Source organism: Sinohyriopsis cumingii, chromosome 7 (genome assembly GCF_028554795.1).
Source record: "Sinohyriopsis cumingii isolate HCF-2022 chromosome 7, ASM2855479v2, whole genome shotgun sequence".
Lineage (NCBI taxonomy): Eukaryota > Metazoa > Mollusca > Bivalvia > Unionida > Unionidae > Sinohyriopsis > Sinohyriopsis cumingii.
Genome location: NC_142967.1, coordinates 36,923,278 through 36,950,483, shown reverse-complemented (window position 1 = coordinate 36,950,483; position 27,206 = coordinate 36,923,278). Strand labels below are relative to the sequence as shown.

The 27,206-nt window shown below is 37.8% G+C and overlaps 1 protein-coding gene across 3 annotated transcripts; it reads right to left on the bottom strand.

Moving 5' to 3' along the window:
• Positions 1-1,807: 1,807 nt before the first annotated feature.
• LOC149795026 (neuromedin-U receptor 2-like) lies at positions 1,808-22,076 on the bottom strand. 3 transcript variants are annotated; one of them, XM_089964694.1, is made up of 3 exons: positions 20,761-21,758; positions 19,458-20,152; positions 1,808-2,213 (listed from the first exon to the last, which is right to left on the bottom strand). In XM_089964694.1, the coding sequence occupies exons 2-3, from the start codon at positions 20,112-20,114 to the stop codon at positions 2,163-2,165; spliced, it is 708 nt and encodes a 235-aa protein (XP_089820820.1). In that variant the 5' UTR covers positions 20,115-20,152; positions 20,761-21,758; the 3' UTR covers positions 1,808-2,162. The 3 variants fall into 3 exon arrangements, with proteins under 3 accessions (XP_089820820.1, XP_089820819.1, XP_089820818.1); XM_089964693.1 differs by lacking the exons at positions 1,808-2,213; positions 20,761-21,758 and adding an exon at positions 21,813-22,076 and having other exon boundaries at positions 15,770-20,152; XM_089964692.1 differs by lacking the exon at positions 1,808-2,213 and having other exon boundaries at positions 15,770-20,152.
• Between the last annotated feature and the right edge of the window lie 5,130 nt (positions 22,077-27,206).

The following is a 27,206-nucleotide window of genomic DNA, read 5'->3' as shown; positions in this document are numbered from 1 at the left end:
TGAACTTTGGTCACTTCATTGATGTAATTTCTTTTTAAATAGACTTTCTTCTGTAATCAGAATTGTCAAACAGTGGTAATATTAAACATAGAAATTGTGTGTTTGTGTGTGCGTATGTGTGTGTGTGTGTGAGAGAGAGAGAGAGAGAGAGTTTGCTAATTTTATAATCAAATTCCTTAACAAACTCTGGAATCGAATTTTATAACCCGGGGAAATATTTAAGTGACAGTCGAGCTGATTTATCATTTATCTGTTTGTTTGTTTTTGACGTTTTTTTTCTTCTTTCTATTGTTGTAAAATTACATTGATTTTAATTCTGGCTGAAGGAAAATGACTATTCAGTAGTCTTAAATTTAGATAATCTTTCCATGGCTTAAGTGTATGTTATACATTTTTGTTACATTTATATTTTGTTACAATGACTGGGGGAGGAAAAAAAGCGTGAGAGTGAAAAATAACGCAGTAGTCATTTACACGTTAATAAATCAGCCTCTGGACTAATCATTCTTGATACATTACAGATTTGGCTTAGCAAAGAAACTACATTTTTCTATCAGATGGTCTAAAGACATCAAAAGAAATACGATAACATGATGTCCTATGTGACGCATGCTAACTTGATTAATACGGAGAAAGTAATGGTCATCTGGGACATTTGTTTCGTAAAGTTAGCAATTAATCGTGTAGAAGTTTAAGTCTGCTTTGCCGTAACTCCCTACGTAACACACGACCATACTCGTGATTTCAAAATTTCTACGTTTCCGTAATTCCTCACGTAGCGTACGACCATACTGATGATTTTCTACTTCCATCATTACCGTAGCTCCCCTCGTAGCGTACAACGATACTCTAGTCTGGTGCCCTGCTTCGGATGTTCCCTGCGTTGCACTCCGCTATTCGTAAAGCGGTTTGCAGCGCAGGGAGCATACGAAGCAAGGAACCAGACTAGACGTTACTCGTGATTTCCTGGGCTCACGGTACTAATTCATTTCATAGTAAACCTATGCAAACACCATGATATTAAAAATTCAATAACTTAAAATTTGTGAGTGCTCATGATCAAGCCTATATTTATTAGTATAAATGAAACCTGGATGTCAGCTTCTGTGTCGAGGAAAGGATATGAGCCACGGCATTTTCTGGACCAGAATGTGCTTGAAACATGTGCTTTCAATTCCGCACCAAAGAGTCAGGTGCTCATTTTAGTAATGAGTGTTCCAAACTCAGGACTATTAAATGACTGAAATTCCTTCAATAAAGCAATGTCTCTAAAAAAAAATTTAACTTACAACTAGAACAAGCTCTCAAAAGATTCTTTTTCCTAAAACATAACTTACATTATTAACCAATCCTGTCCAGCCAAACCCATATAGAGTCTATTTTATCACCCATTTCCAGACTGGTTCCCATTTTTCCATACAGTTAGTACCGTGTGTCCAATAGGAATCAGGTCGCAATTAATACTTCCAGTTCAGTACCCACGAATGTAGTTCTAGTCTATTTTTAGAACATTTTTCCCTCTCTCATTTTGGTGGTGATAGAAGAGTTTTATTTATGCTTTTTTGGTAGGGATTTAAAGGTAATTGTTTATTCTTGAGAATATGAGCTCAGGGTGTTGTTGTCTGTGTGTGTGACGTTCTGTCGTATTGTGGTGGGGTTCTCCCAATATAATTTAATTAAATAAAATTGAAAGTTCCACCCTGGCTCGTTAGGTTAGAAAGTTAAATTAGTGATGATGTAGATTTACAGCTCTGAGCCCCCAGTCAGCAATGCCGACGGTTAAATTATAGAGAACACGAAGATGAAATTCAATCAATAACAATTTAATAAATGTGATAATTTAAAACGATAACTTCCAATCACTCGTCTTTCCCTCGACCAAGTGACAGCCTAATTCATCCCGTAATTTACAGTGTGAGTTCGATTTTCCCCCTGTCCTTGCATCTACTCATCTATTTCTTCCCGCTGATTCTTCCTTCTTTCCGTTCCTCTAACTCCTCCTTTGTCTCTGTTTCCCTCTCTACTATCTCCTCCAACTTCGCTACCAGACTTCAACTTCTCCTTTCTTCTCCTTTCCCTCTCTATTATCTCCTCCTCCAATTTCGCTCCCAGACTTCAACTTGTCCTGAGTTCTCTCCTTTCTTCTCTTTTCCTCCGTCTCTCTATCTGAGACTACGGGACCAAACTTTAACTGGTCTGTCCCTCAAAGCTTCCTGTGAAAAACCACAAGGCGTTAACAAATGTTTTATCGAACCTCACCTCACACTATAACGACAATTAACCATCAGATAGCTGTCACTGTTTCGGCCACGCATGCATACACATCGAAATTCCCACACACTTCTTGCAGGGTAAACAATGGCGTAATAACACAGTATCAGCGAATTGTTATACAGACATCAATACATTGCGTCACGTCAGTATATACACATATATATTTAATCTCATCGTACTACAATCTGACAAAATCAGACGCATGTCTGTACATTACAAATATTCAACAATGGCAAAATCTATAATCATACGAACATATGTGTTAGTCTACTATAAAATACCCACATAGTAAATTACAATATTAACTCTTACGACGGCTAGCAAGCTATATAATTCTTTACAAATATCAACTCATTTCTTCAAAATATGCAAACATATTAACAAAACAAAGTAATTCTTCGTACTACGATTCTAGTACTAATAAAGTATACATACGACCTACAATTAAAATGCAGTCGCATTCCACAAAGACCGAACAAATATCTACTGACCGTTTGAAGCTTTCTGTACTTAGACCTTCCCGCTCTAAGATTTTCCCGCCAATAACGAATGGCTATTCGGAGTTACGCTAACCTCTTCTCTGGGTAATTTCTCTCAGCGAACTAACTTTTGCCGGAAAACGCAGGGATATCATTCTACCCAAATCAAGGTCTCCCCCTATCTCGATTCTGATTGGGAGGCGCTGTGCCCCTGTCCAATCGTCTTAGCGGCCAGTTCAACCTGTCTGTCTGTTTGCAGGGGAAAGAAGTTAGGACACTCCCACTTCTTCATGCAATTTCTTTTGATCTTGGAAACATTTCGATACCTATGTGATAACTGGCTATCGGGCGCCTCGCAACTCCGATGTCCGGTTTTCGATTCTAGCCACACCAGTCTTACGTAACGGATTAGTGCTAGCCTTCGGGAATGTTCGACATCAAACAATGACCCGTCAGAATTGCCTTGATTATACATGTTTCAAACTGGGCTACTCTGGGTCGGGGTAAACATGACAGTGTGTTTATTTCGGCGACAGTGCACAGTGAGTAATAAGGCCAAGGTGATGATCCGGAAGTGAAATCTGTGTTCTGTTTACATGCTGCTATGTTGACAGTCCAGCATCTCAAAAAAGAGCAGGTCAACCTTTGACGAGAACTTAACCGTGAAGTCATCTTTGAAGGTATTTTAGATTAACATATGATTTGTATTGATTGTCACACAGTGGAAAGGTCAGTACTGAGAAACAAATGCAGAGAACATATAGTAAAATTAATTGTGCTCTATGTCCAATAACTTCGCACCCAAAATGGCATATCAGTACATTCTTGTGTAAATGCACAGATCACGTGATTCGAAACGGAGGGAAGTTTTCAGGCCAAGCCAGGAAAAATCACGTAACTATTATCAATACCATCATAAATTAATATTCAACGCTTCATGCGGCTAACGATATATATTCCCAAATTTATTGTGCGCAAAGCCATTTTTCTATATAAGCATTTGAGACTATGTTTAAATATTTATTCAGTGTTCAAACTAAATATATTGATTTCATGACCTGAGCAATTTTATTCGTTTTTAATATAAAACGAATTTCAGTGTAATATTTCATTAAATATGTTTTACAGTTTAAAAAATCAATATCCAATGATTTCCCCCAACATAAAATATACAGTGAATTTACAACTATCATATGTGTGTGTGTGTGTGTGATTTAGATTTTTAACGTAGCTTTAAGAAAAATGTCAGTCATATCGCTACGATGTCTACATTGTGACAGTTTATAGTGATGTCTACCACTGGGGCATCATGCCGCAGACATGTAGCATGATGTCCCGCCCAGTCACATTATCTTGACACCAGGCCCACCAGTCCTAACACTAACCTCTTAATGTTGAGCGCCAAGCGAGGTAGCTGTTAGTACCATTTATGTACAAGTATCATATGAAGACAAATATGTGTTTAGTGTAGATTTTTTCGGTCAGATTTTGTAAGGACTGGAGTCAGAAAAATCGAAATTAGAAATTACAACGTGTTATCATAGTAAACCGTTCTTTTCCACACAAATCACAGACAATATTTGACATTAACTATTATATTGTTTAAAAATATATTAAAAATTCGATTATTTCATATTGTCATAACATGAATATTCAAAATAAACATTCTAACACTTTCTATAGTTTTCGTAAATATGCGTTGCATAATATCAAATGTTTGAGTAAATGAGATAATACATGTTTTACATACAAAATATATAATAAATAGTGAATCTGTGTCCCATACATGCAGATGAGGAAACTCTTCTCTCTCTCTCTCTCTCTCTCTCTCTCTCTCTCTCTCTCTCTCTCTCTCTCTCTCTCTCTGAATGCCTGAAAAATGTTGACAAGCATAGGGGTTTTCTTTTCTCTCCTCACCGTTACAAAACTGGCTAAGAAAATAGTTTCAGCGGTAGAAGTGTAATATGTTGAGAAAAGATAACACAATGGAAGCTGCGTACACAGTTTGAGTTGACTGCAGGGATCGAAACTTAATATGACACATTTCATGAACTAGACAACCTGCAAGTCAAAGGAGAATTTTCCTTGTTGTTTTTTTTTTTTCCCTCTCTTTCTTCTCTTTTCTCCTTTGTTTGCAAATTGACGGGTAGGTGTGCAGTGCTATATCATTATTTCGAAATACCTTTGATGAATTGTGTTATCAACTCTTTGAAAAGCTTATCACATTAGCTCAATCCAAATCTGCATGATGAATTTATATAGAAGAAGAAAAGACTTTGCCAAACATGACATTAAAAAAAAAAAAAAAAAAAAAAAAAAAACGTATACAACGGCTACCGTTAATCGGAATCGGTTGTATATAAAAAATTTTCCATCGTGTAATAATATCCATGGTTATGAAAACAATATTTTGGAGCATCTTTTGCCACGACAAAGTTAGGTTTTCTACTTTCCATTTAAATAATTTTGCAATTTGTGTACTTTGTTTTTATATATTTGTAGCTTGTTTTCTCCAATTCATAGTTCCTTCTAATTATTTTTTAAACGTTTTTAAAACGTTACCGATACAGATAAACTTAATTGGCAGCTTAAATACGTCGCTCAATGAAAGTTTAATAGAGAATAAATTCTCGTGACTATCAGCAACGTTTGAAGGATGCAAATAATTCTTATTTCAGTACAAACCATACGGATAACTCAGCATTTATGAAAAAAAAAAGCTATGTGTTATTGATACTCGATCATACTAAAAGGCGATGGGCCGCCGGATACCGAACGCTATTTCAGCCTTGGCATCGTAATTCCTAGCAGGAGAAACAATGCTAATATTTGCATTTAGGTTTGGACGAGTCCACTGAGCATTGGACGTCCCGGTTATTTACATCAAGTGCTATTTCGACGGATTTGTTTAATGTACCGCTCGCGCGTAGCGCGAGATATATTATTATCTGGTACAACTTGTACCGGAAATCCACAGACATATCACGCGCCAGTCTCAATCCATTATTCAAGTGCATTGCTCGATGCTTGATGTAAACATCGGGAGAATCAGCATTAATAATTTGCCGCATTGTTTATCCTCCAACTGCTGAATCCGGGCGTTAGAATCGCCAAGGAATTTATTGTTATCTGCGTTTAATTACACTTTAAAATGTTTCTCAAGAAACTATTGTACATTAGAGGTTCATTTCAAGCTAAGTCACTAGCAGACGATGCTTAGCCTCAAAACCCACTCTGACCATTCATTTATCTGTATGGAGGTTCATCTGATTTCTACTCCTAAATATTATTTGCATGTTTGTAAACGAGGCATATTGATACTAAATCAAGAGTACCATTGTTAAATAAAGACACCGAAAGAAAATCTAACATTCCTCTATTTTTAATGAAAAGTATTTTAATGGGTTTTATATTTCAGATATAAATCACCACATATGGTGCTGAACTCAAAAACAACAATAGCATCTCGATTACTGTAGTTAGCTGTAATTTCCGGCGGACGCAATTATCGTAATTTTAACACTTCTTTCCGTCCGACTTTCTGTCCCCCTGTTTATGATTGCCGGTGGTTCGACCACTCATACCTACTTGGTAACACATTTTGTAATTTAGAACTACCGGAAAATTATCTGCAGCCCCACGCTTTGGTGCTCAAAAATAAGGGCCTTAATATAACACCTACCATGATATCCATGGTAGGGCGTTGGTGGTTGTGTAGCAACCTTAGAATTTTTTTTTTTCAAACCACATATTTGGCTTCTAAAAAGAGAAGATATCATGGACGTTGACAAAGTTAGCCCCAGCATTCTTAAAATAGGTGCAAAAAGTGACACATCATCCAAATAGTTGTATCTTGTCTAATCTAGACAAGAATCAATCAGTACTGAAAATATTATTCAGTCTAAAATTAATCCGAAACTTTTAATGTTAGGAAATACTAAAACTGCTTTTTGTCTAACATAAATCATTCAATTCTATTAATTATATTCTATAACAAAATTACAATTTCCAGAAATTCATAATTTGCTGACATGACAGTTCCTTCGCCAAAATATTCGATGAACAATCTATGTATGATATTCCTTTATAATACGGAACCTCTGCTAGTAGAACTTTCACTCATACAATTTTAGATCAATTTAGAGTCTTTACCATCTTCAGGTACTTTCATTTTTAAATATATTATTTTTCTCTTAAAACTGGTCTGCTTCGGTAGCCTAGTGGTTAGAGCGTCCGCCTAGGATGAGGGAAGTCGTGGGTTCGAACTTCGGCCGAGTCATACCAAAGACTTCTAAAAATGGTACTAACAGCTACCTCGCTAGGTGCTCAGCATTAAGAGGCTAGTATTAGGACTGGTCGGCCTGGTGTCAGGATAATGTGATTGGGTGAAAAATCATGCTACATGTCTGCGGCTTTGATGCCCCAGCGCTAGAAATCGTATCGTTAAAAACCCAAATCACACACACAAACACACACACACTCTCTCTCTGTCTCTGTCTCTCTGTCTGTCTGTCTGTCTGTCTGTCTCTCTCTCTCTCTACACACACACACACACACACACACACACAGACTCTATTATTATTATTATTATTATTATTATTATTCTCTTAACAAAATAAAGAAAGCATGTTAGGGCGACAGGTGCATTGCAAGCAAAATTCAACAATTAAAACAAACTAAAGTTAAGACTGAATCAACCCATATTCTGTATTTATTATAATACTTGTGCAGAATGTGTCCCTATCTATCACAATATCAGTTATCATCATAGACATTAGACTAAATCAATTTTTCTGCAAGATACTGAAATAAAGTTTGCAGTAGAAAATAGACTCGATGGACTTTTCTGCAAGATACTGAAATAAAGTTTACAGTAGACAATAGACTAGATGGACATTTCTGCAAGATACTGAAATAAAGTTTACAGTAGACAATAGACTCGATGGACATTTCTGCAAGATACTGAAATAAAGTTTACAGTAGACAATAGACTAGATGGACATTTCTGCAAGATACTGAAATAAAGTTTACAGTAGACAATAGACTAGATGGACATTTCTGCAAGATACTGAAATAAAGTTTACAGTAGACAATAGACTCGATGGACATTTCTGCAAGATACTGAAATAAAGTTTACAGTAGACAATAGACTCGATGGACATTTTTGCAAGATACTGAAATACAGTTTACAGTAGACAATAGACTAGATGGACTTTTCTGCAAGATACTGAAATAAAGTTTACAGTAGACAATTGACTAGATGGACTTTTCTGCAAAATATTGAAATAAAGTTTGCTGCAAACAATAAACTAGATCGATTTTTACCAGATTTATTTATAATTCTTGTTTAAATGCTTCTCTGTCAGTGTCAATTAACACCATAGACGCTAGACTAGATAAACTTTTCTGCAGGATATTGAAATAAAGTTTACTGTAGACAATAGATTAGATCAAGTTTTCTGTCAAATATTTAAATAAAATTTGATGTAAACAATAGACTTGATCGAATTTTTTTAAAACAAGGTATTGAAATAAGATTTGTAGGAGACCATAGGATAGATGAACTTTTCTGCAAGATACTGAAATAAAATTTACTGCAGACAACATGCTAGATCGACATTTCCACAAGGTATTGAAATAAAGTTTGCTGTATAATCTTCTTATTCAAAACCAATAAAAAATTATAAAATAATACAATATGACATAAATTAGTATAAAATAATACAAAATAATATAAAATTATATAAAATAATATAAAAATAATTAATTTAACAGGAATGTTACGATTCACTTAGCTGCTACAACTATTCATAAAGTATAATTTTTATATACTGGATGAATGTTGCAGTATCGTAATATTCCGTTCAGTGCATATATATGATACCCGATCCCTCTACCGTTCTCTGTATCAATCAGGGATAGATAACACATGGTAGCATGGGGAAGATAAATCAACAGACGTTTTCGTTTTCCTTTATGTCAATCAAATACATATGCAGTCTTATATATTACATGGAGAGATTCAGGTCTTAATGTATGGTCGTGTGACTTTCCTAACGGGAGATTTCTAGAAATGTGATGAGTGATTTCTTCTTTGCTACTCTGTACTATGGCCGCTATCAAACGATTTACTATCCAATTTTGGTCAGTATTCATACATCGAACAACTTGGCGGACACATGTGTATACTAAGAGTCTAACAAAAAGCCACAAACCCTTGACCTCTTCACTTGTTGATCTTGATAACATGTTAAGCTCAGTTCTATTAGTTTTTCAACTGATTAAAATTCTTCGTGAAAATTTTGTCACAAACCGTTTTCCTAAACGAAAATATGCACAATCTCACTGGAGCATTTGCCTTATCAAATCTTCCGTTTCCAAGGCAAGGGCAACCGCAGAAATACGTCCAGGGAGGACAAACATGTAGTGGTCAACTATTAAGGTTTACGGATGTAGGCCAAAACATTCTTAGAGATGAAGTCGGGGTGGGGGTGGGGGAGGGGGCAAGTACCCCATTGCCCCTATGTGCGGAGTGCCCATGTTCAAAGGTGTGTAGTTTTGTAGGTTGTCAAGCTCTTTAATCTCGACGATAAGAAAATATTCCATGCAGTACACAATCCCATACTGCCTAAAAAGATGTGATCGGATTGGGGAAAAAAAAACCCACAAAAAACCCCTACACTTATAAAGTTAGAAATTATTGTATATTACCGAATGTTACTCCAGTTGCTCCTTTGCTGTGTCTGTTTCAGGCAAACTTCATATTCTAGATTGAAAAGCCTATAAAAATTATTTCGGGAAGAAAAGAGCTTAACCGCATCTGCATTCATTGGAGTTATTTACCCTTCGACCCAAGTATGAAATTATCTTTTGTAAATTCTAAATTTGACATTTCTATCTTTGAAGATTTTTTTCTCACATGCTATATCTGTATCTAAAAGTAGCATTACCATCGTTTCAATTCACTTTTTAAGTTTTCATAAATTACAATTCTCGTGTTATTTTTATGATATGACATTGTAAAACACAGAGTGTCACGGACTGTAATAGCAGAAATAGGTTCTCTTGTGGTGGTCATTATTGCATGTCATTATAGTATTCAGTCTGTGATTATAACGGTTTTTCCTCCAACTTCATGATCTACGACAAGAATTTTTGGACATTAATTATTGGTACTTTAAAAGTAATAAATTTGAATTTTTCAGTATTTATGGTCAAAGGCTTGTTTTTTTAAAACAAAATGTATTTATTTTTATTTAATCATTTACAGAATTGTATGTTATAATTAAAATTAAAATACAGAAAATCGATGGAAAGGTTTTGTTTGTACTTCTCAATTGATTTCTTAGCATAACATGGAATAACTTTTATTTGTTTTCATACCTACAAAATATGCGGAATGTTCTTTTTATTTTAGTAAAGCATAACTATTTCTACATTCATAAGCGTTACAAATAACATCAAACCTGGTTACCTATCGCTACCTCGCAAACACATTATGCCCTATTCCGAATGTACTCGTGGGAGTGACACCTTTCTAGGTCGGGACATTCTTAACACAATCTATATCACCTTAGGAACATGTTGATCTGAAGTGAATTCATACGCAATCTTTCTTAATTTTTCTTTCCGTGTTTCTTTGTATTTGTGTTTGGTATTTTCTTGGACTCATCGTTATACTGTAGACGCATATATTCTCTGCGTAAATTGTTAAAAAATCTCTGACATCTTGTATTTGAGTGTCTGATGGATGATTTATCACAACAAAAGAGATTTTTGTACGTTGTGGGTTGCCAAAAACCAGTCTGACGTTTAAAGATCATAGTTTTCTTGCGGGCAGGGCATGCATATGCTTTGTTTGTGTTCATGTATTAAATTCTTGTATTTCCCTTAATGAATTACTTGAAAGACTTGTCCAAATGGCGCGGTAAATGAAAATAAATGGAAACAATATTATTTAGCCAGCAGTAGATCGACCCGCACGATGCTTTCATGGAATACAGAAAAAATTCACAATGCAGGGCGATTCGAAAAGTAACATGCAAAGTAACTCCCATTCCTCAAGAGAAAAAAATTAAAAAAGAAAGCTTAATTACGAAAACCATTTCGGCTTACCGTTATTAGTTCCGTAATGTCGACTGACAACAGTTCTAATTTTACGTTTGATGTTATTGTTTGCGGTAATTTTACCCTGTAATATATGCATTGACATATTGCTCCATTTACGATAACAATATGTAAGAAAATATGCTCAGCGTATGGACTCTTATGTAGATGAATTGGAACAAAGAAGAAAAAAAGATAAAAATACAACCCCCCCCCCCCGCAGTTTGAAAGCCAATCGTATTTTCCCCATTTATGCTACAGTATGAAATGCAAGCATATCTTTAAAAAAAAAATCTCTATTTTGGCGCAAACATAGCGCTTCCATTAATTTTAGACTTTGCAATATCGAAATTTATTAAATAGTATTTTATAAAGGCTTATAAATTTGTCATCCATTCCACAGAGGAATCTAGCTGATTTGCTAACCTAATATTTCTTATCTCCATCCGGTTGTCTCAGTCACGGTGTCCACGCGCCAGCCAAAGAACTCATAGGAACTACTTTTCAGAGCTAAAAGTTCTCATGTAAATTACTTTACCCATGTCAAAAACCTTCCTTATTGAGAATTAATTATCTCTTTATTATTTTCATAAGACATTTACTATTTAAATATTGCAATATCATCAATTGTTATTTGTTTTTATTTACTCACGCGTGCAACCTGTACTTCGGATCAGCTGGTCACGTCACTGCCTTTATTAACATATTTATTAATGCACAGCGTTGACAAAAAAAAAAAATAGAACGTAACTCTTGTTGTAGTGTAGACAACAGGAATACATATTAAATTGCTATTTTTTTTAAATCACGATTTTTCTATTTTGTAAGAGCGTCAAATAATGCATGATTCTACGTACATAATTATTTGGATTTTCATAGAACGTTTTAAAACCTAATGGCCCTACAGAAAAAGGCTAGGATATAAGCACCCGATAAATACTGTTTGTGTTGAATGTGCCAAACCATGTTGTAAATATGAAGGTTTATTTTGATTTTGTAAGAGGAAAATGGACTGGAGAAATAATCTATGTTGTGATTTGCATTCAGACAAGGAAATCCCAGTCGAGAGGTTACATTATTTTTCAGCCTGTTTGGCAGGGCCTCGCCGGAGAAATGATAATCGGACCCCTCGACTGGGATTTCATTTACTCAGTGAAAACCCCAATATGGATTATTTCACTGATTGATTAGTTTCACTCATTACTTTCTTTCAGGTTATCTGCAGAATTTGCTAACCTTTGGTTGACATATTTAGCGTCCTGCTGCACGCAGTAAATTTATATGCTTATTTCTATTTAGTGTCCGGCAGCGTGACCAGATTTTATGCTAGTGTCCTGCTGCATGAAGTAAATTTTTATGCTAGTGTCCTGCTGCATGAAGTAAATTTTTATGCTAGTGTCCTGCTGCATGACGTAGACTTCTTTGCTAGTGTCCTGCTGCATGAAGTAGATTTCTATGCTAGTGTCCTGCTGCTTGAAGTAGATTTCTATGCTAATGTCCAGCTGCATGTTCTAGATTTATGTGCTAGTGTCCTGTTGCATGAAGTAGATTTCTATGATATTCTCTTGCTGCATGAAGTAGATTTCTATGCTAGTGTCCTGCTGCATGACGTAGACTTCTATGCTAGTGTCCAGCTGCATGTTCTAGATTTATATGCTAATGTCTTGCTGCATGTGCTAGATTTTTATGCTAGTGTCCTGCTGCATGTGCTAGATTTCTATGCTAGTGTCCTGCTGCATGTTCTTGATTTCTATGCTTGTGTCCTGCTGCATGTTCTAGATTTATATGCTTGTGTCCTGCTGCATGTGCTAGATTTCTATGCTAATGTCCTGATGCATGTTCTAGATTTCTATGCTATTCTCCTGCTGCATGAAGTAGATTTCTCTGCTAGTGTCCTGCTGCATGAAGTAGACTTCTATGCTAGTGTCCTGTTGCATGTTCTAGATTTATATGCTAATGTCTTGCTGCATGTGCTAGATTTCTATGCGAGTGTCTTGCTGCATGTTCTAGATTTCTATGCTATTCTCCTGTTGCATGAAGTAGATTTCTATGCTATTCTCCTGCTGCATGAAGTAGATTTCTATGCTAGTGTCCTGCTGCATGAAGTAGACTTCTATGCTAGTGTCCAGCTGCATGTGCTAGATTTCTGTGCGAGTGTCCTGCTGCATGTGCTAGATTTTTATGCTAGTGTCCTGCTGCATGTGCTAGATTTCTATGCTAGTGTCCTGTTGCATGTTCTAGATTTCTATGCTTGTGTCCTGCTGCATGTGCTAGATTTCTATGCTAGTGTCCTGCTGCATGTTCTAGATTTCTATGCTTGTGTCCTGCTGCATGTGCTAGATTTCTATGCTAGTGTCCTGCTGCATGTTCTAGATTTCTATGCTAATGTCCTGCTGCATGTTCTAGATTTCTATGCTAGTGTCCTGCTGCATGTGCTAGATTTCTATGCTATTCTCCTGCTGCATGAAGTAGATTTCTATGCTAGTGTCCTGCTGCATGAAGTAGACTTCTATGCTAGTGTCCTGCTGCATGAAGTATACTTCTATGCTAGTGTCCTGTTGCATGTTCTAGATTTATATGCTAATGTCTTGCTGCATGTGCTAGATTTATATGCTAATGTCTTGCTGCATGTGCTAGATTTCTATGTTATTCTCCTGCTGCATGAAGTAGATTTCTATGCTATTCTCCTGCTGCATGAAGTAGACTTCTATGCTTGTGTCCTGTTGCATGTTCTAGATTTATATGCTAATGTCTTACTGCATGTGATAGATTTCTATACTAGTGTCCTGCTGCATGTGATAGATTTCTATACTAGTGTCCGGCTGCATGTGATAGATTTCTATGCTAGTGTCCGGCTGCATGTGATAGATTTCTATGCTAATGTCCAGCTGCATGTGCTAGATTTATATGATAGTGTCCTGCTGCATGCAGAACATATCTGTGCTCATTACTGTTTATGTTATACAAATATATTATTCCTGAACCTTAAGGTAACTTCTAAAAAAATAACATGCGAATGTTCTTGATATATCGTTATTATGAATAAGACATTTTTTAAATAGATACTATGCACATTTGCTTATTTAAGTATTGTACCTGTTAGAGATATACCAGGATCTTTCTAAATTTATGTACTTCAAGTTAAAGTATAATGTAAGCAGAAAAACTTTGTTATCATCTCCAGAGTACGAAATATTGACAGCAAACATTTCCAGTATAGATAAACGTAACATTTTAATGTTACTCTGCTTCTAGTAATCTCTTTAACTCGATATGAGCGTGTGTGCAAAAAGAAAATTCAGCTTATTGGTTTTGCCCAACACGATTAGAGGGACTATACTTAAATTTCGAATAAAGGTTATAAACACACTAATAGCTTTTTTTTGTTGAAAAAGCATCATCCATGGAGAACCGACTTTAATATTGTTGCTGTGAAGCTATTTTTTTTAAATCCTTACCACACACACAAACACACAAACACACACAGGCGCATCCTCTTAGAATGCCTCACCCATAATCTTTTCTTCAATTGAGTGGATTGAACATGCAATGATGGTATTTCAGTGAGATAGACAAAAACCGATAGGCATTGATGATCATTCTAGCAGATGTGTATGGGTGTATAAATAGAACAGTGGCAAATAGGAGATAACACTGAATCCACGCTTGAAAGATTACCTAATCTCCTGGAAATAACGAAAACGAATGACCTTCTTTCAACATCATCTTCTCGGCCTTATACCTTATAGATGTAACTTGCACGTACAGTCCTAGAATGTTTCTCTCGCAGCTATTATACATTGTTCCAGACTCTAAGGCATGCAAAGACACATACAAAAGAATGTGAACCTGACGAGGGAGCATTAAATCTTTACCCGCAGTGCAAACCAGGTTGCAGAGTAATCGCAGACTCACTTTCCATGTCCAAAACACAGCACGCCCTACGAACAGATACATAATTTTATCGTACCTTCATTTTCCACAAAAATTATACTCTGCATTTTTCAGAGCACAAAATCATACCTGGTGGCTCAGTGGTTAACAGTACGGACTCGTGACCATAAGGATGCGAGTTAGAATCCTACCATCAGTTCAACACGAGTCGGCTACCATGGTGCGTTCATGGAGCAAGGTATGTTACTCTGATTGCCTCGGCAGTAATTACTTTAATGAGTTGCTGTGCTGCAAAACACCAAACCAAATTTTACCGTCTCCACCTCACTCCCAAGAAACATTAACTACTCCTTAAATTATATCGTATTCAGTTCCTTGTGTTACACCCACCCCCACCCCATATACACATACGCATACAGCTGGTCATTAAATATATCATCGGAAGTGACGTGACATGAAATCAGCATGCATGATGTACTGACAGACTGATTTATTGATCAACCGATCCTTCAGTTTGATCAGGCTGTTTCGTAACATCAAGTAGTAAACCTTTCTCGAACTTTGGACCAAAATGCCAAAATGATAAATGGTATCCGCATAAATGAGAAGAAAAAAAACGTATTATCGATGTTAAATGTATCTCTCACCACATATTGAACTTTTACAGCCCAAAATGAATTGATATTGGCTTATAATTAACTTCTCGTTCGAACAAAATAAGTAAATAGAAAGATTCAGTTTATATAAAACATATTCCAGCAATATTTTGGTTCACTACATTAAATTCAATCCTATTTAATTTAAAACCCAAATGAATATATCCTCCTGCACTTCCTTCTTCAATTCCAGACGGAATGATGGCATAATAATTTATTGTTTGGGGGGGGGGTATTTTCTTTTTCGATATTCACACCACAAAATTGCCTCCAGAATCAACGTAGATATTATCAAGAGTTGAAAATTGACACCAGAATAGCAACAATTGCTAAAAGATGAAGATTAAAAAACAATACACATCAAACAAAAATGTATTAACAGACTTGATAAAATTATAACACCTTTATCACTGAAAACAAAATATTGTGTCTGTACAAAGCACATATATATAAAAAAGAAAACGCACATAGCAAAATTATCTAAAATTCAGTTTTTCCAATACAATTTTAAGTTATTCAATATGCAATTGTTATATTGACTGTTTAATAATTAACAAATGCTGCCTGACATTTTGCTCATAGATTTCAATGTTCTATGTGAGCGAATCTTTGCTTGACATAACATGGATGGTGGCAAAGACGCCATTCAGTATCCAGCGATGTTTGTTCATTGTCATGTAAGAGAGGGTTGCAACAAACCGAGATATACGCAAGGCTACCTAAAACACACAAAACCTTTTTAACTGCCTATTGTGGTTCTACAAATTTACATTTTATATGTACAGTACATGCACAAGTGGAGTCATAATTTATATTAAATCAAATTTGTTTATTATTATTATTATTATTATTACTATACCAACCAAACAATAAAAAAGAATGATATTTGGAGTGTTATCGTTAAATTACGAATTATGTCCAGAAAGAATGAAACACTAAGCTTTCAACACAGATATAAGTGTACATAAGGCTTCTTTTCTCACACATGGGACAATGAAATCCACCTGAATTGCTAACCTTACTGGGTTTTTTTTATATCTCGACTCTGTTGTCTCAGTCATGGTGTCCACGTGATAGCCAGGGCACTTGTCAAAACTACTTTTTCACAAGCTAAAAGTTATCCTTATAAACTACATTTTTAAAAGTTAAATGTTACCATTATAAATAAAATTAATTGTTTGTTATTTTCAAATGACATCCATTGATTAAATGTGATACTAATTCAATGTTATCAAATGTTTTTGTTGTTATTTTCTCACATAAAACTTGTGTATTTCCGATCGACCATTGACGCACCTGATTTCGCTGACATATTCCTATTAATGGACTGCGTTTAATAAACAATGGCATGTGTCTCGCGACGCATAAGGTGAAATACAGAGAATACGTAAAAATTGTAATTTAAAAAAAATATTCTGTCTTTTTGTAAGAGTGACAGAAATCGTGTGATTCTACTTGTACAACAATTTTGATTTAAGAACTAATGTCCTATATAAAAAGGCAAACAAGCAATAGTAACTAATAAATAATAGTTACTAATAAATAATAATAACTAATAAATAATAGTAGCTAATAAATACTATACGTGTTAAATTTGCTGAACCTATACTGCAAAAATTGAAGTGTTCATTTAATTCAAAAGGGAGAAATTGATTAAGACAATAATCTATATTGTGGTTTGCACCGAGACAGAAGTCCAGTCGAGGGGTTGCATTATTTGTCTCTCCGCTCGGCAGAGCCTCGCAGGAGACAAATATTGTAACTCTTCTATTGGGATTTCATTGTCTAGTTGCAAATCCCGACTTAAATTCTATTGTCTTTGCTCAGAGAATTTTTTCAGACACAGGCGAAGGCCTGGTGACTTATAAAATTTTGCACAAGTCCTACTTCATATTCCACAAGCCCTGATTCAAACTCCATGTAGCCCATGTGCCCAGATTCAAATCCCATGTGCAAACGAGGGACCTAAGTGTTTTACTATCATTTGTCACTCAATGTTGAAATTACTGTACTTTAAATATGAACAGAAATAAACAAAATCAAACTGAATTGACTTGTGTATTCATTCAGATCTCAAAATATTTCATGTACAGCAAACTTTACAGCTTCGATAAAACACGGTAAGCAAACCATCTTCATAAAGGTAAGGAGCATATATGATGATAAATATTAATAATTTACTAGTCTTTGAACAACTTGAAATTAATATTCCACATTTAGTCAGCGCGATCGAATTTTGTTTCGGACATGACCATTGGCATCTTCGCTAGCCAAGGTTCCGATATGTTAATCCTATATACACCTCAGCAGATCGAACAGATATTTTAGTGCTTTGTTCTAGCGTCATATATTGGATTTCATGAGTTGCCTCCCTTAGTATGTAACAGATTGTGCATCAGCCGAAAATGGTGGAGGCAATTGACTTCAAAAGGATACTTTGTAAGTTTAACATCGAAAATATGACTACGTACCAGATAGAAACCATTACATGTTTATTTGAGTGAAAGGTGTTCGTACAAACACGGACCGGCAGTGGAAACTTGCTTATTTGGACGAGTCCATTCAAAGTTTGTGCTCCCCTTGTCTCGATCATGTATGAGCAGTATCCAAATTTGAACAACTTAATTTTTATTTGATGCGGTGGCTTGCCGCCGCATCCAATGAAATTCACACACCAGAAGCACAGAATTATCTGCTCGATACGCCAAGGTGTATATAGGGTTAACATATCGGAACCTTGGCTAGCGAAATAAGAGGCTCCACACCAGATGTTCTCAATTAAAAAAAATCCTGTTTATGATCCATTTCTGACGCATACATATGAAACCATGGATCCCAATGATCAGCACCAAAATCCGCACTTATTTCATGCTCTCTCGGCTACATGTATACTCCTGTTGCACATGCCATTGCCTACCAATTTAACTGTCTTAGAAGAAAAGTTGGTATGATGAACAGTCTTCACTCTCAGAATTAAGAACATGGCCGCGAACAGGATTTGTGGGCCTTTCGAAATATTCTCCAGTAGGTCCCTACGAATTATAAATTGCGACGGCGGTGGACCCTTGACCGTTGTGGAGTCACTGGAATTTTGTCCGAGTTCCTAGTTTTCCTACCATTTACGCGGCCCCAAAAGAGAATATAGTGATTGAGCTTGTTAGAAGTCGTTACGTTTTAACGTAAATTATGAAAATATGTTTGATATACAAAAGCATAATTTGGACGACAATGATTAACAATATGTTACATTTAAAACCGATTTGGCATTATTAATATACGCTGTTATGCATGATTGTTTTGGTTGTTTGAATGAACATATGTATTTAAATTTCGACGGACGATAAATACTAATATATATTGTTCCCTTTTGTTTGCCCGAAGATATTGTTTCTTTGAGTTGACGGAAATAGATAAATCACTTTAGTTTTATTTATTTAAATTAAATTAAAAAAACATAAAGAACAAGAATGACAATGAAGAAATTGAGATAACAATGACGAAAACAACAAATCATGATGGGGTTAATGACGATATAGACTATATTGATAATTCATAGTTAAATATTTTCTGTTTTCTACTGAATTCATTCACAAAATTCAACGAAAATTTACAATCTTCAAAATTTCTTGAAAAGTTAGGAAAACAGCTTCAGCGATGTAATAGATTTTCTAAACTGGTGATCCATTTTAACACAAAGGACTGGATTAATGACACTCTGAATAAAGTAAGACCTATACACCAATGAGAAAAACACAAATTTCAGCGGATTCAGCGAAGTTATGTCTACAAATGATAATAAAAGATAAGAAATGTAAGTTATAATATACACAATTGTCACAAGACCAAGAAGTTTTACATTTGTTGGTACGTATTGAGTAATAGATAAATCTCGACTTTGATGCCTCAAGTGTACCAGTTCAATTTTCCTCTTACGTGATTCTTTCCACCGATTTCTAATCTTACAACAAATTCTGGCATACAATGCTACTAGAATAATGCTTATGATAACTTGGAATATGACAAGGGTGAATCGGTAAATATATCTTACATTAGTATTTATGTATTCCTGCGCTGCCTCACAGATATATACTTCTATTTCCACATTGTACAGGTTTTTCATGGGTATTTCCCTTGATCCGCACATAATGGCCGCAGGAACGGATATTAGAAGTCCGAGAACGATAACCAGGGTACACAGTTTTTGGGCCAGTTTCGGGGTAATTTCTCGCACTTTGAAACGAGCCAAAAGAGGGTGACACACTTGAAGATATCGGTCGATTGCCACGACCAGAAGACAATAGGACGTCGACGACGCGGCAAACACGTTGACAAAGCATTTTGTTTTACACAGCGAATCCTCCTCGAATGAAAAGTAGCGCCGATGCTTTAGCATTTCTAGTGGTATCACGATGATGCACGTAGCGAGGTCAATGATTCCCAAGCAAACGACATACCAACGAAAATTTATGTCCTTGAATTTCCCGCCCTTGCCATAAACTACAATCACTGCACCATTTCCGATGACCCCAATCACAGCTATGAGTCCGAATATGACGGTCAGCGGTAATAAAGTATGGGCATATCGGTAATTAAGATCTGACACTGTTTCTGAACTATTAGTTTTATTATTATGTGTGCTGATTACGGTTGTCGAACCGTACAAGTTATCAATGCTTCCATCTGAATTCATTAACTCCGTGTCCATGGTCAATTTGTCGAATGGTAATCTGGTCTATGATTATCCTGTAAACAAATACATGAGTGGGTAAAAATATGTATTTTTTGTGTTCATTTTCAGCAATTTTATGATTTCTTTTAATCGAATACCTGACACAGTTGGTATGATCATACACGGTCAAATTTATGCACAGCAAAAGAACCTTATATTTACAAAGAGTAACAAAGAAACTTTCCTATGAAAGAACGAATATTGATAAACTCTATTAAAATATTAGATCAAATGTTTTAATTTATGTAGACTTGTTATATTATACAAGGAAATGTGTGCTTATATACATACTGTTATAAAGTTTCTGTAAAGTATGAAATCGCGTTATATATATATATATATATATATATATATATATATATATATATATATATATATATATATATATATATATATATATATATATATATATTGTTTATCCGAATTATTAATTGACCAGAACTTGAAAAGGACATACAATTATTACTGTCTTTTTCCTTATTCTAATGCTCGATAGAACCATTAATGGATATATATATATATATATATATATATATATATATATATATATATATATATATATATATATATATATATATATATATATATATATATATATATATATATATATATATTCACTTACTTGTATTTCCTGTAGGTTTTGATGACGGATATTGATAACACATCCAAAGTGATAATATATCCTGCTATATCAAAATATCTAAATTTTGATACAGCTCATTAATCGTCAACGAATATGTTGCTGTTGTTGTTGTTTTTTAAAACATTGATAGAGAGGTACATAACACGTGACACATAGTTTTTCTCCATATTATACCATATAATCTTTAAATTTCCACATGTCATGAACACAGCAGTGACTCGATGAATAAAACACAGTGCTGGTTTCTTGTTTTGGGGAAATTAAGTTACATCGTACCGGTTATATTTTTCCGCTGTATTGTATAATATTACACGGATAAAATAACATTATTCACTGTATTGTATAATTCTACGAGAACAAAATAACATTATCATTGTATAATTTCTGAAAGAATAAAGTAACATTAATCCACTTTATTGTATAATTCTACATGAACAAAATAACCTTATCCGCTGTTTTGTATGATTCAACACGATCAAAATAGCATTTTCCGGTTTATTGTATAATTCCACACGAACAAAATAACATTATCCGCTGTATTGTATGATTCCACACGAACAAAATAGCATTTTCCGCTGTATTGACACCAACAAGATGACAGTCTGCGTCGAAATGAGGTGTGACACTTTCAAGAAGATTACGTTGGTGACATATGTTAGGAGTCGAGCAAGCACAGAGGTTCCATATTTGTCGGCCGATAGAGCAATCAGCACTTCCACACACATTCTATGAAAATAATCGTATTTGATTATCCCTTATCATTTCGATCTGGTACGACACTCCTAATTGGATGCAACGGAAAGGATATTATACAAGTGCGAAAACTGTATTAGCCAAACTTCTTATCTCTCCGACTGAGGTCTGCTCTCAGCACGCTGCAAGTTGACCAACTTCCACTGTTTTTAGACTCGCACACGTTAGAAAATCTGCGGCTCAACCGACTTGTTCCCGTTATGTGTGTGTGTGTGTGTGTGTGTGTGTGTTGTGCGCGAGAGGTCTTGTATTTATGAATTATCCGACAATCAACCTACCTATATACCGACCTACCCTCATACATCATACATGTTTGATGAAGTCTGTGCACTTGGGTTGGAATGAAACGAATGGGAGGCCCCGAGTGACCGAGTGGTCTAAAGCGCTCTTCGTTACGGATCACTGCCATCTCATCTCTGTCTGCGGCGGTTCGAGTCTCGGATTCAGTTAATGTGGGCATGTGAGAAAGCTTGCCAGTAGCTTCTCGTGGGTCGGTGGTTCTTTCTGGGGTTTTCCCGGGTTCTTCCTCCACCATTAATACTGGCCGCCATGTATAACCTATCGTGTGCTGAAAAATGGCGTTAAACCCCACAACAACAACAACAACAATGAAACGAATGAAGACAATTCTAATGTTATTCATGCATACCTCCCGGCATCAAAAAACATGCTATCCATCTATTTGGCATTAATTGCATATTAGTTGTATATTGACTATGCGGGTTCATATATTTGGATGAGTGATCATGTGGGGGAGAGAAAGGAAAATGGATATAATGTATACGTACGCTGATGTAATAATGTATGTATGTATGTATGTATGTATGTATGTATGTATGTATGTATGGATGGATGGATGGATGGATGTATATGTATGTATGGATGGATGGATGGATGGATGGATGGATGGATGGATTGGATGTATGTATGTATGGATGGATGTATATGTATGTATGTATGTATGTATGTATGTATGTATGTATGTACGTACGTACGTGTGTGTGTATGTATGTATGTATGTATATGTATGTATGTATGTACGTACATACGTACGTACGTGTGTGTGTATGTATGTATGTATGTATGTATGTATGTATTTACTTTAACTGTATGCATGCTAGGAAATATAATTAGCCATCTGTAGAAGTAGACACATTGGGCTGATGGCAGATATAATATTTCAAAAACGGCTTGGGTGGAAACTATTTTAAAGCGCATTAAGCTGTTAAGTACACGTGTTTCAAAATTATCATGTGGGGAAATGGACTTCATTGCCATTGGAATCAATTTGTTTCGAAAATAGCCTTCGCATATGACAAATGCATGCGAGAATTTGGGGCCTGGATGCATGAAGTTCATTTGTTTAAAGCTTGTTTAGATTTGTCAGGTTAGATTACGCGTATCTCTGTTTTGTTTTATCATAGCTCTCCAAAATCATGGACCATTTTGACCTTAGTGAAGTACTCTAGCTATCTATGAATTTTTACATTAGGCAGGTTGATACGACCTAACATTTGTGCATCAGAAATACTGTCCTTGCACCCATAACTAGAGGTTGGATGGATGATGTATATTCTATAGATATATCATTGGCGGCTCAGTCTCAAGAGGCCATGCGAATAGCGCCCTTGGAGTGTCGTCTTTCTCTGGGGTTTTGGCATCGTCTGCTGTGGCTGTGCAGGCCTATGCGCGAGTGACAGTCCCTATTGCAATTGGTGCAGATATGCTGGGAACTCTGAGTTGCTGAGGTTGCTGCCGTGCTCTTCTTTCTCTCAAGTTTCTCTTTCGCCACCTGACCTCTCCTCACAACAGCGACCGTTATGCATTTGCTTAGCGTTAGTCTCCAGGTGCCTCGGTCCTCGGCCTGCACTTCACAGCCGTCGGGTGAAATGTCGCATGCCTTCATGTCCATCTTGCATATTTCCTTGAAACGGAGTGAAGGGCGGCCGACTCTTCTGGTGCCGGTGGCCAGATGTCTATATAGGACGTCCCTTGGCAGGCTCCCATCCTCCATGCGTCGGACGTATCCAGCCATAGAAGGCGGCGTTTACACAGCAGGAGTACAGCTGTGGACACTTGCACGCTGTAGGATCTCGCTGTGTGGGACGCGGTATTGCCAGCTGATTTTCAGGATGCGTTTTAGGCACCGTATATGGAAGGAGTTGAGTCGGCGCTCTTGCCTCATGTAGGTACTCCAGGCCTCACTTCCATATAGAAGGGTGTTGCGAACGCAGGCTTGGTAAGCTTGGATCTTGGTGTGCTCTGTCAACGCGTTGTTTCCCCACACCCTCTTCGTTAGTCTGGCCATGATGGTGTTTGCCTTTCCAAGCCTTCTGTCCAACTACGCATCGAGCGAGAGAGTGTTGCCGATGGTTGACCCCAGGTAAGTAAAGTTGTTGACTGCTTCCAGGCTGACACCGTCGATTTTGATGGAAAGGACGATGGTGGTATCTTGCACGCTAACGTTTGTCTTTTTCAGGCTGATGGTGAGCCCAAACTGCTTGTAGGCATCAACGAAACGGCCTCCCAGTCTCTGGAGGGCATCCTCGGTGTGGAGCACAAGAGCCGCTTCATCTGTAAAGAACACTCCTTGATGAGCACCGACCTACTTGGGTCTTCGAGCGCAGTCGTGCCCGGTTGAACAGCATCCCGTCGGACCTAGTGTACAGATATACGCCATCAGTGGACGAGTCGAAGGTGTAGGATAGAAACAGGAAGAAGAAGATCCCGAAAAGGGTCGGCGCCAGCACGCAGCTCTTTTTCACGCCGCTGTTGATGGGGAAAGAGTCTCAGGAGGATTCATCATACAGGATTGCTCCCTTCATGTCGGCATGGAAAGAGATTATCATGCTGTGGAGTTTTAGGGGGCAACCGATCTTACTGATAAGTTTAAATAGGCCCTTCCTGCTAACCAGGTCGAAGGCCTTGGTGAGGTTGATGAATATCATGTAGAGTGGCTGACCTTGCTCTTTTGGAGTTGTCGGAGGGAGAAGATCATGACTGTTTTCGACCCTCCTGCTCTGAAGCCGCACTGGGATTCCGGATATGCACGGTCCGTCAGCAGCTGAAGCCTGTTGAGATTGATGCGGACGTACACTTTGCCAACGATGCTCAGGAGCGAGATCCCTCTGTAATTATTACATTCACTGCGGTCGCCCTTGTTTTTGTAAAGGGTCACAATCGTGGCATCGCGCATGTCTTGGAAGACAAATCCTTCCTCCCAGCTTCGGCAGAGTAGCTCAAACAGCGGCTGAAGCAATGTTGGTTTCCCACGTTTGATAGCTTTGGGTGGTATGCTGTCGCTGCCTGGTGATTTGTCGTTTGGGAGGGAGTCATTTACTTTGCTGAGCTCCTCTAAGGTGGGCACTTTCTCGAGCTCCTTCATGGTGGAAAGTTTCTTTGTGTTGCTAAGGGCCGTATCGGTGACTGACGATTCTCGGTAGGATAGTTCTGAGTTGTGCTCCACCCATCTGGCCATCTGTTGTTCACGATCTGTGATTTTCTCTCCCGCAGAGATTGGGGGGGGGGGGCGACTCCTTTCATTGTAGGGCCTAGAGCTTTCTTAATGCCACTGTACATGCCTTGGATGTTTCCAGACTCGGCACTGTGCTTGATTACTTTACACAGTTGCTGCCAGTACTCGTTCGTGCACTGTATAGCGATGCGTTGGGTGACGCTTCTGGCACTTCTGAGGGCAGTAAGTGTCCGTTCATTGGGGAATTTTTTGTAAGCTATGAAGGCTTTTCGTTTGTCATCGATTACTGGTTCCATTCTTGAAAGGTATGCGTTGAACCAGTCATGTCTGGTCTGTTCCTTCTTGACAAATGTGGACATGGCTGTGCTGTAGATGGAACCCTTCATCTCTGGTAGGTCTAGAGAGCCTGGTCCAGGGCGAATACATACTCCTCCACCTTGAAGGGGACCGATATCTGCGCAGTGTTGATGCGAGGTCGACCCTTTGGTTTTGAGCGGTGTAGTGTGTGTGGCTGTAGACGCACTCTGTTGATCACAATGGCGTGGTCGGAGACGCAGTCTTCATTGTGGTAGTTTCTGGTGGAGAAAACGCTGTTAAGAGCAGAGCGCCTGGTGATGACCAAGTCGAGCTGGTATCAGCGATGAGACCTGTGGTGTTTCCATGACACTTTGTGTTGTGGCTTACACTTGAAGAAGGTGTTTGTAACGCACAGGTCATGGTAGGTGCACAGCTTCAGCAGTCTATGGCCGTTTTCGTTGGTCTTTCCAGTGCCATGATGTTAGAGGCGGGTAGGCTATGACTCGTGGTCCGCACCTACTCTGGCATTAAAGTCTCCGAGGAGGAATAGTGATTCATCTTTGGGGCATCATTTGATCTGTTCGTCCAGCTGCCCATAGAAAATGATCCTTTGTGTCTTCTGAAGAAGTGATGGGGTGTGGGGGTGCGTAGACACTGAGGATGTTAACAGGACCTCAGCAGTGGCGAGGCGGATGGACAACAGACACTAATTGCCCCTGAGGGAGGATCAACCGAGGCACGGAGGGTGTTTTTGATGGCGAAGCACACTCCGTGTTGGTGGATCTCCTCAGGTTCTCGACCCTTCCAAAAGAAGGTGTAGTTTTCCTCCTGAGGGATCCGCTAGAGGTGAGACTGGTTTCCTGGAGGGTAGCTTTGCTGACATTTAGTCTGGTGAGCTCTCTATCGATAATGGTCGTCTTCCTGGTGTCGTCCACATCCCTGAGGTCGTGAAGGATGCCCGTGCACATGGTGCGCTCGTTTCAGCTTGTTTCTTCTGTCTGGTGTGGAATTTTTGTCTGCTTGTCATGCTGAGCATGACATTTGGCACCAGTTCGGATGCAGGAGCTGCCGGAAGGAAATCTTAGTTGACACCCAGCCGCCTTAGGGGCTCTACTCCGGATTTTCTGTCTGGGTTTACTTCTGTAGTCTTTCCTTCTTTCGAAGATAGCCACAAGTCAGCGGAGCCATCATGCAATGGCTGAGACTTGGTGGGTTTGGAATCAAAGTTTCCTTCTCCTAGACGAACTGCCTGATAGGGCTAACGAGCTTCATCTGCTCGGGTTTGGAGTCAGAGTTTTCCTTCCCTTAGACTGGCTGCTTGGCAGGGCTAACGAGCCCAGCCTGCCCACCCAGTTATACTACCGGGCACTCGGTCGCGCCACACAGCGGGCTCTGTAAACTCAGGAGGCCCCGCGTGAAGGTGCAGCTGTGGACACAATAGTGTAGGAGATGCCATATGTATGTAACCTCCTGCCCAGCAGAGCCTGACAGTGGTCCCACAGTGATCACTACACCTGGAAAGGAGCGGCTGTGCGAGACGCTTCACTTTCCTTAGGCGAGTGGGACGTCAGGCCCAGACCTTGCACCCCCCCCCCACCCCTCGACGCTTCACTTTCCTTTGGCGAGCGGGACATAAGGACCAGACCTGGCACACAACAGCTACACACAACAGGGGTTTGCAAACAAACATGGAGCTCACACCATGAATCCCTTCTTTCGTATCATATCTGAGAAACTAAAGTATACCAATAATAATGTTAACTCTATGGAACAATGATCATCGGTACAATTCTGTATTATTAAATAAGTAAATCTGTCTCAGTGTCTTTCGCTGTAAATGCAGTCCAAATTGATTTTCAGGTACTTTGGTTATTATTAATGATGGAATAGAAAGCTGAAT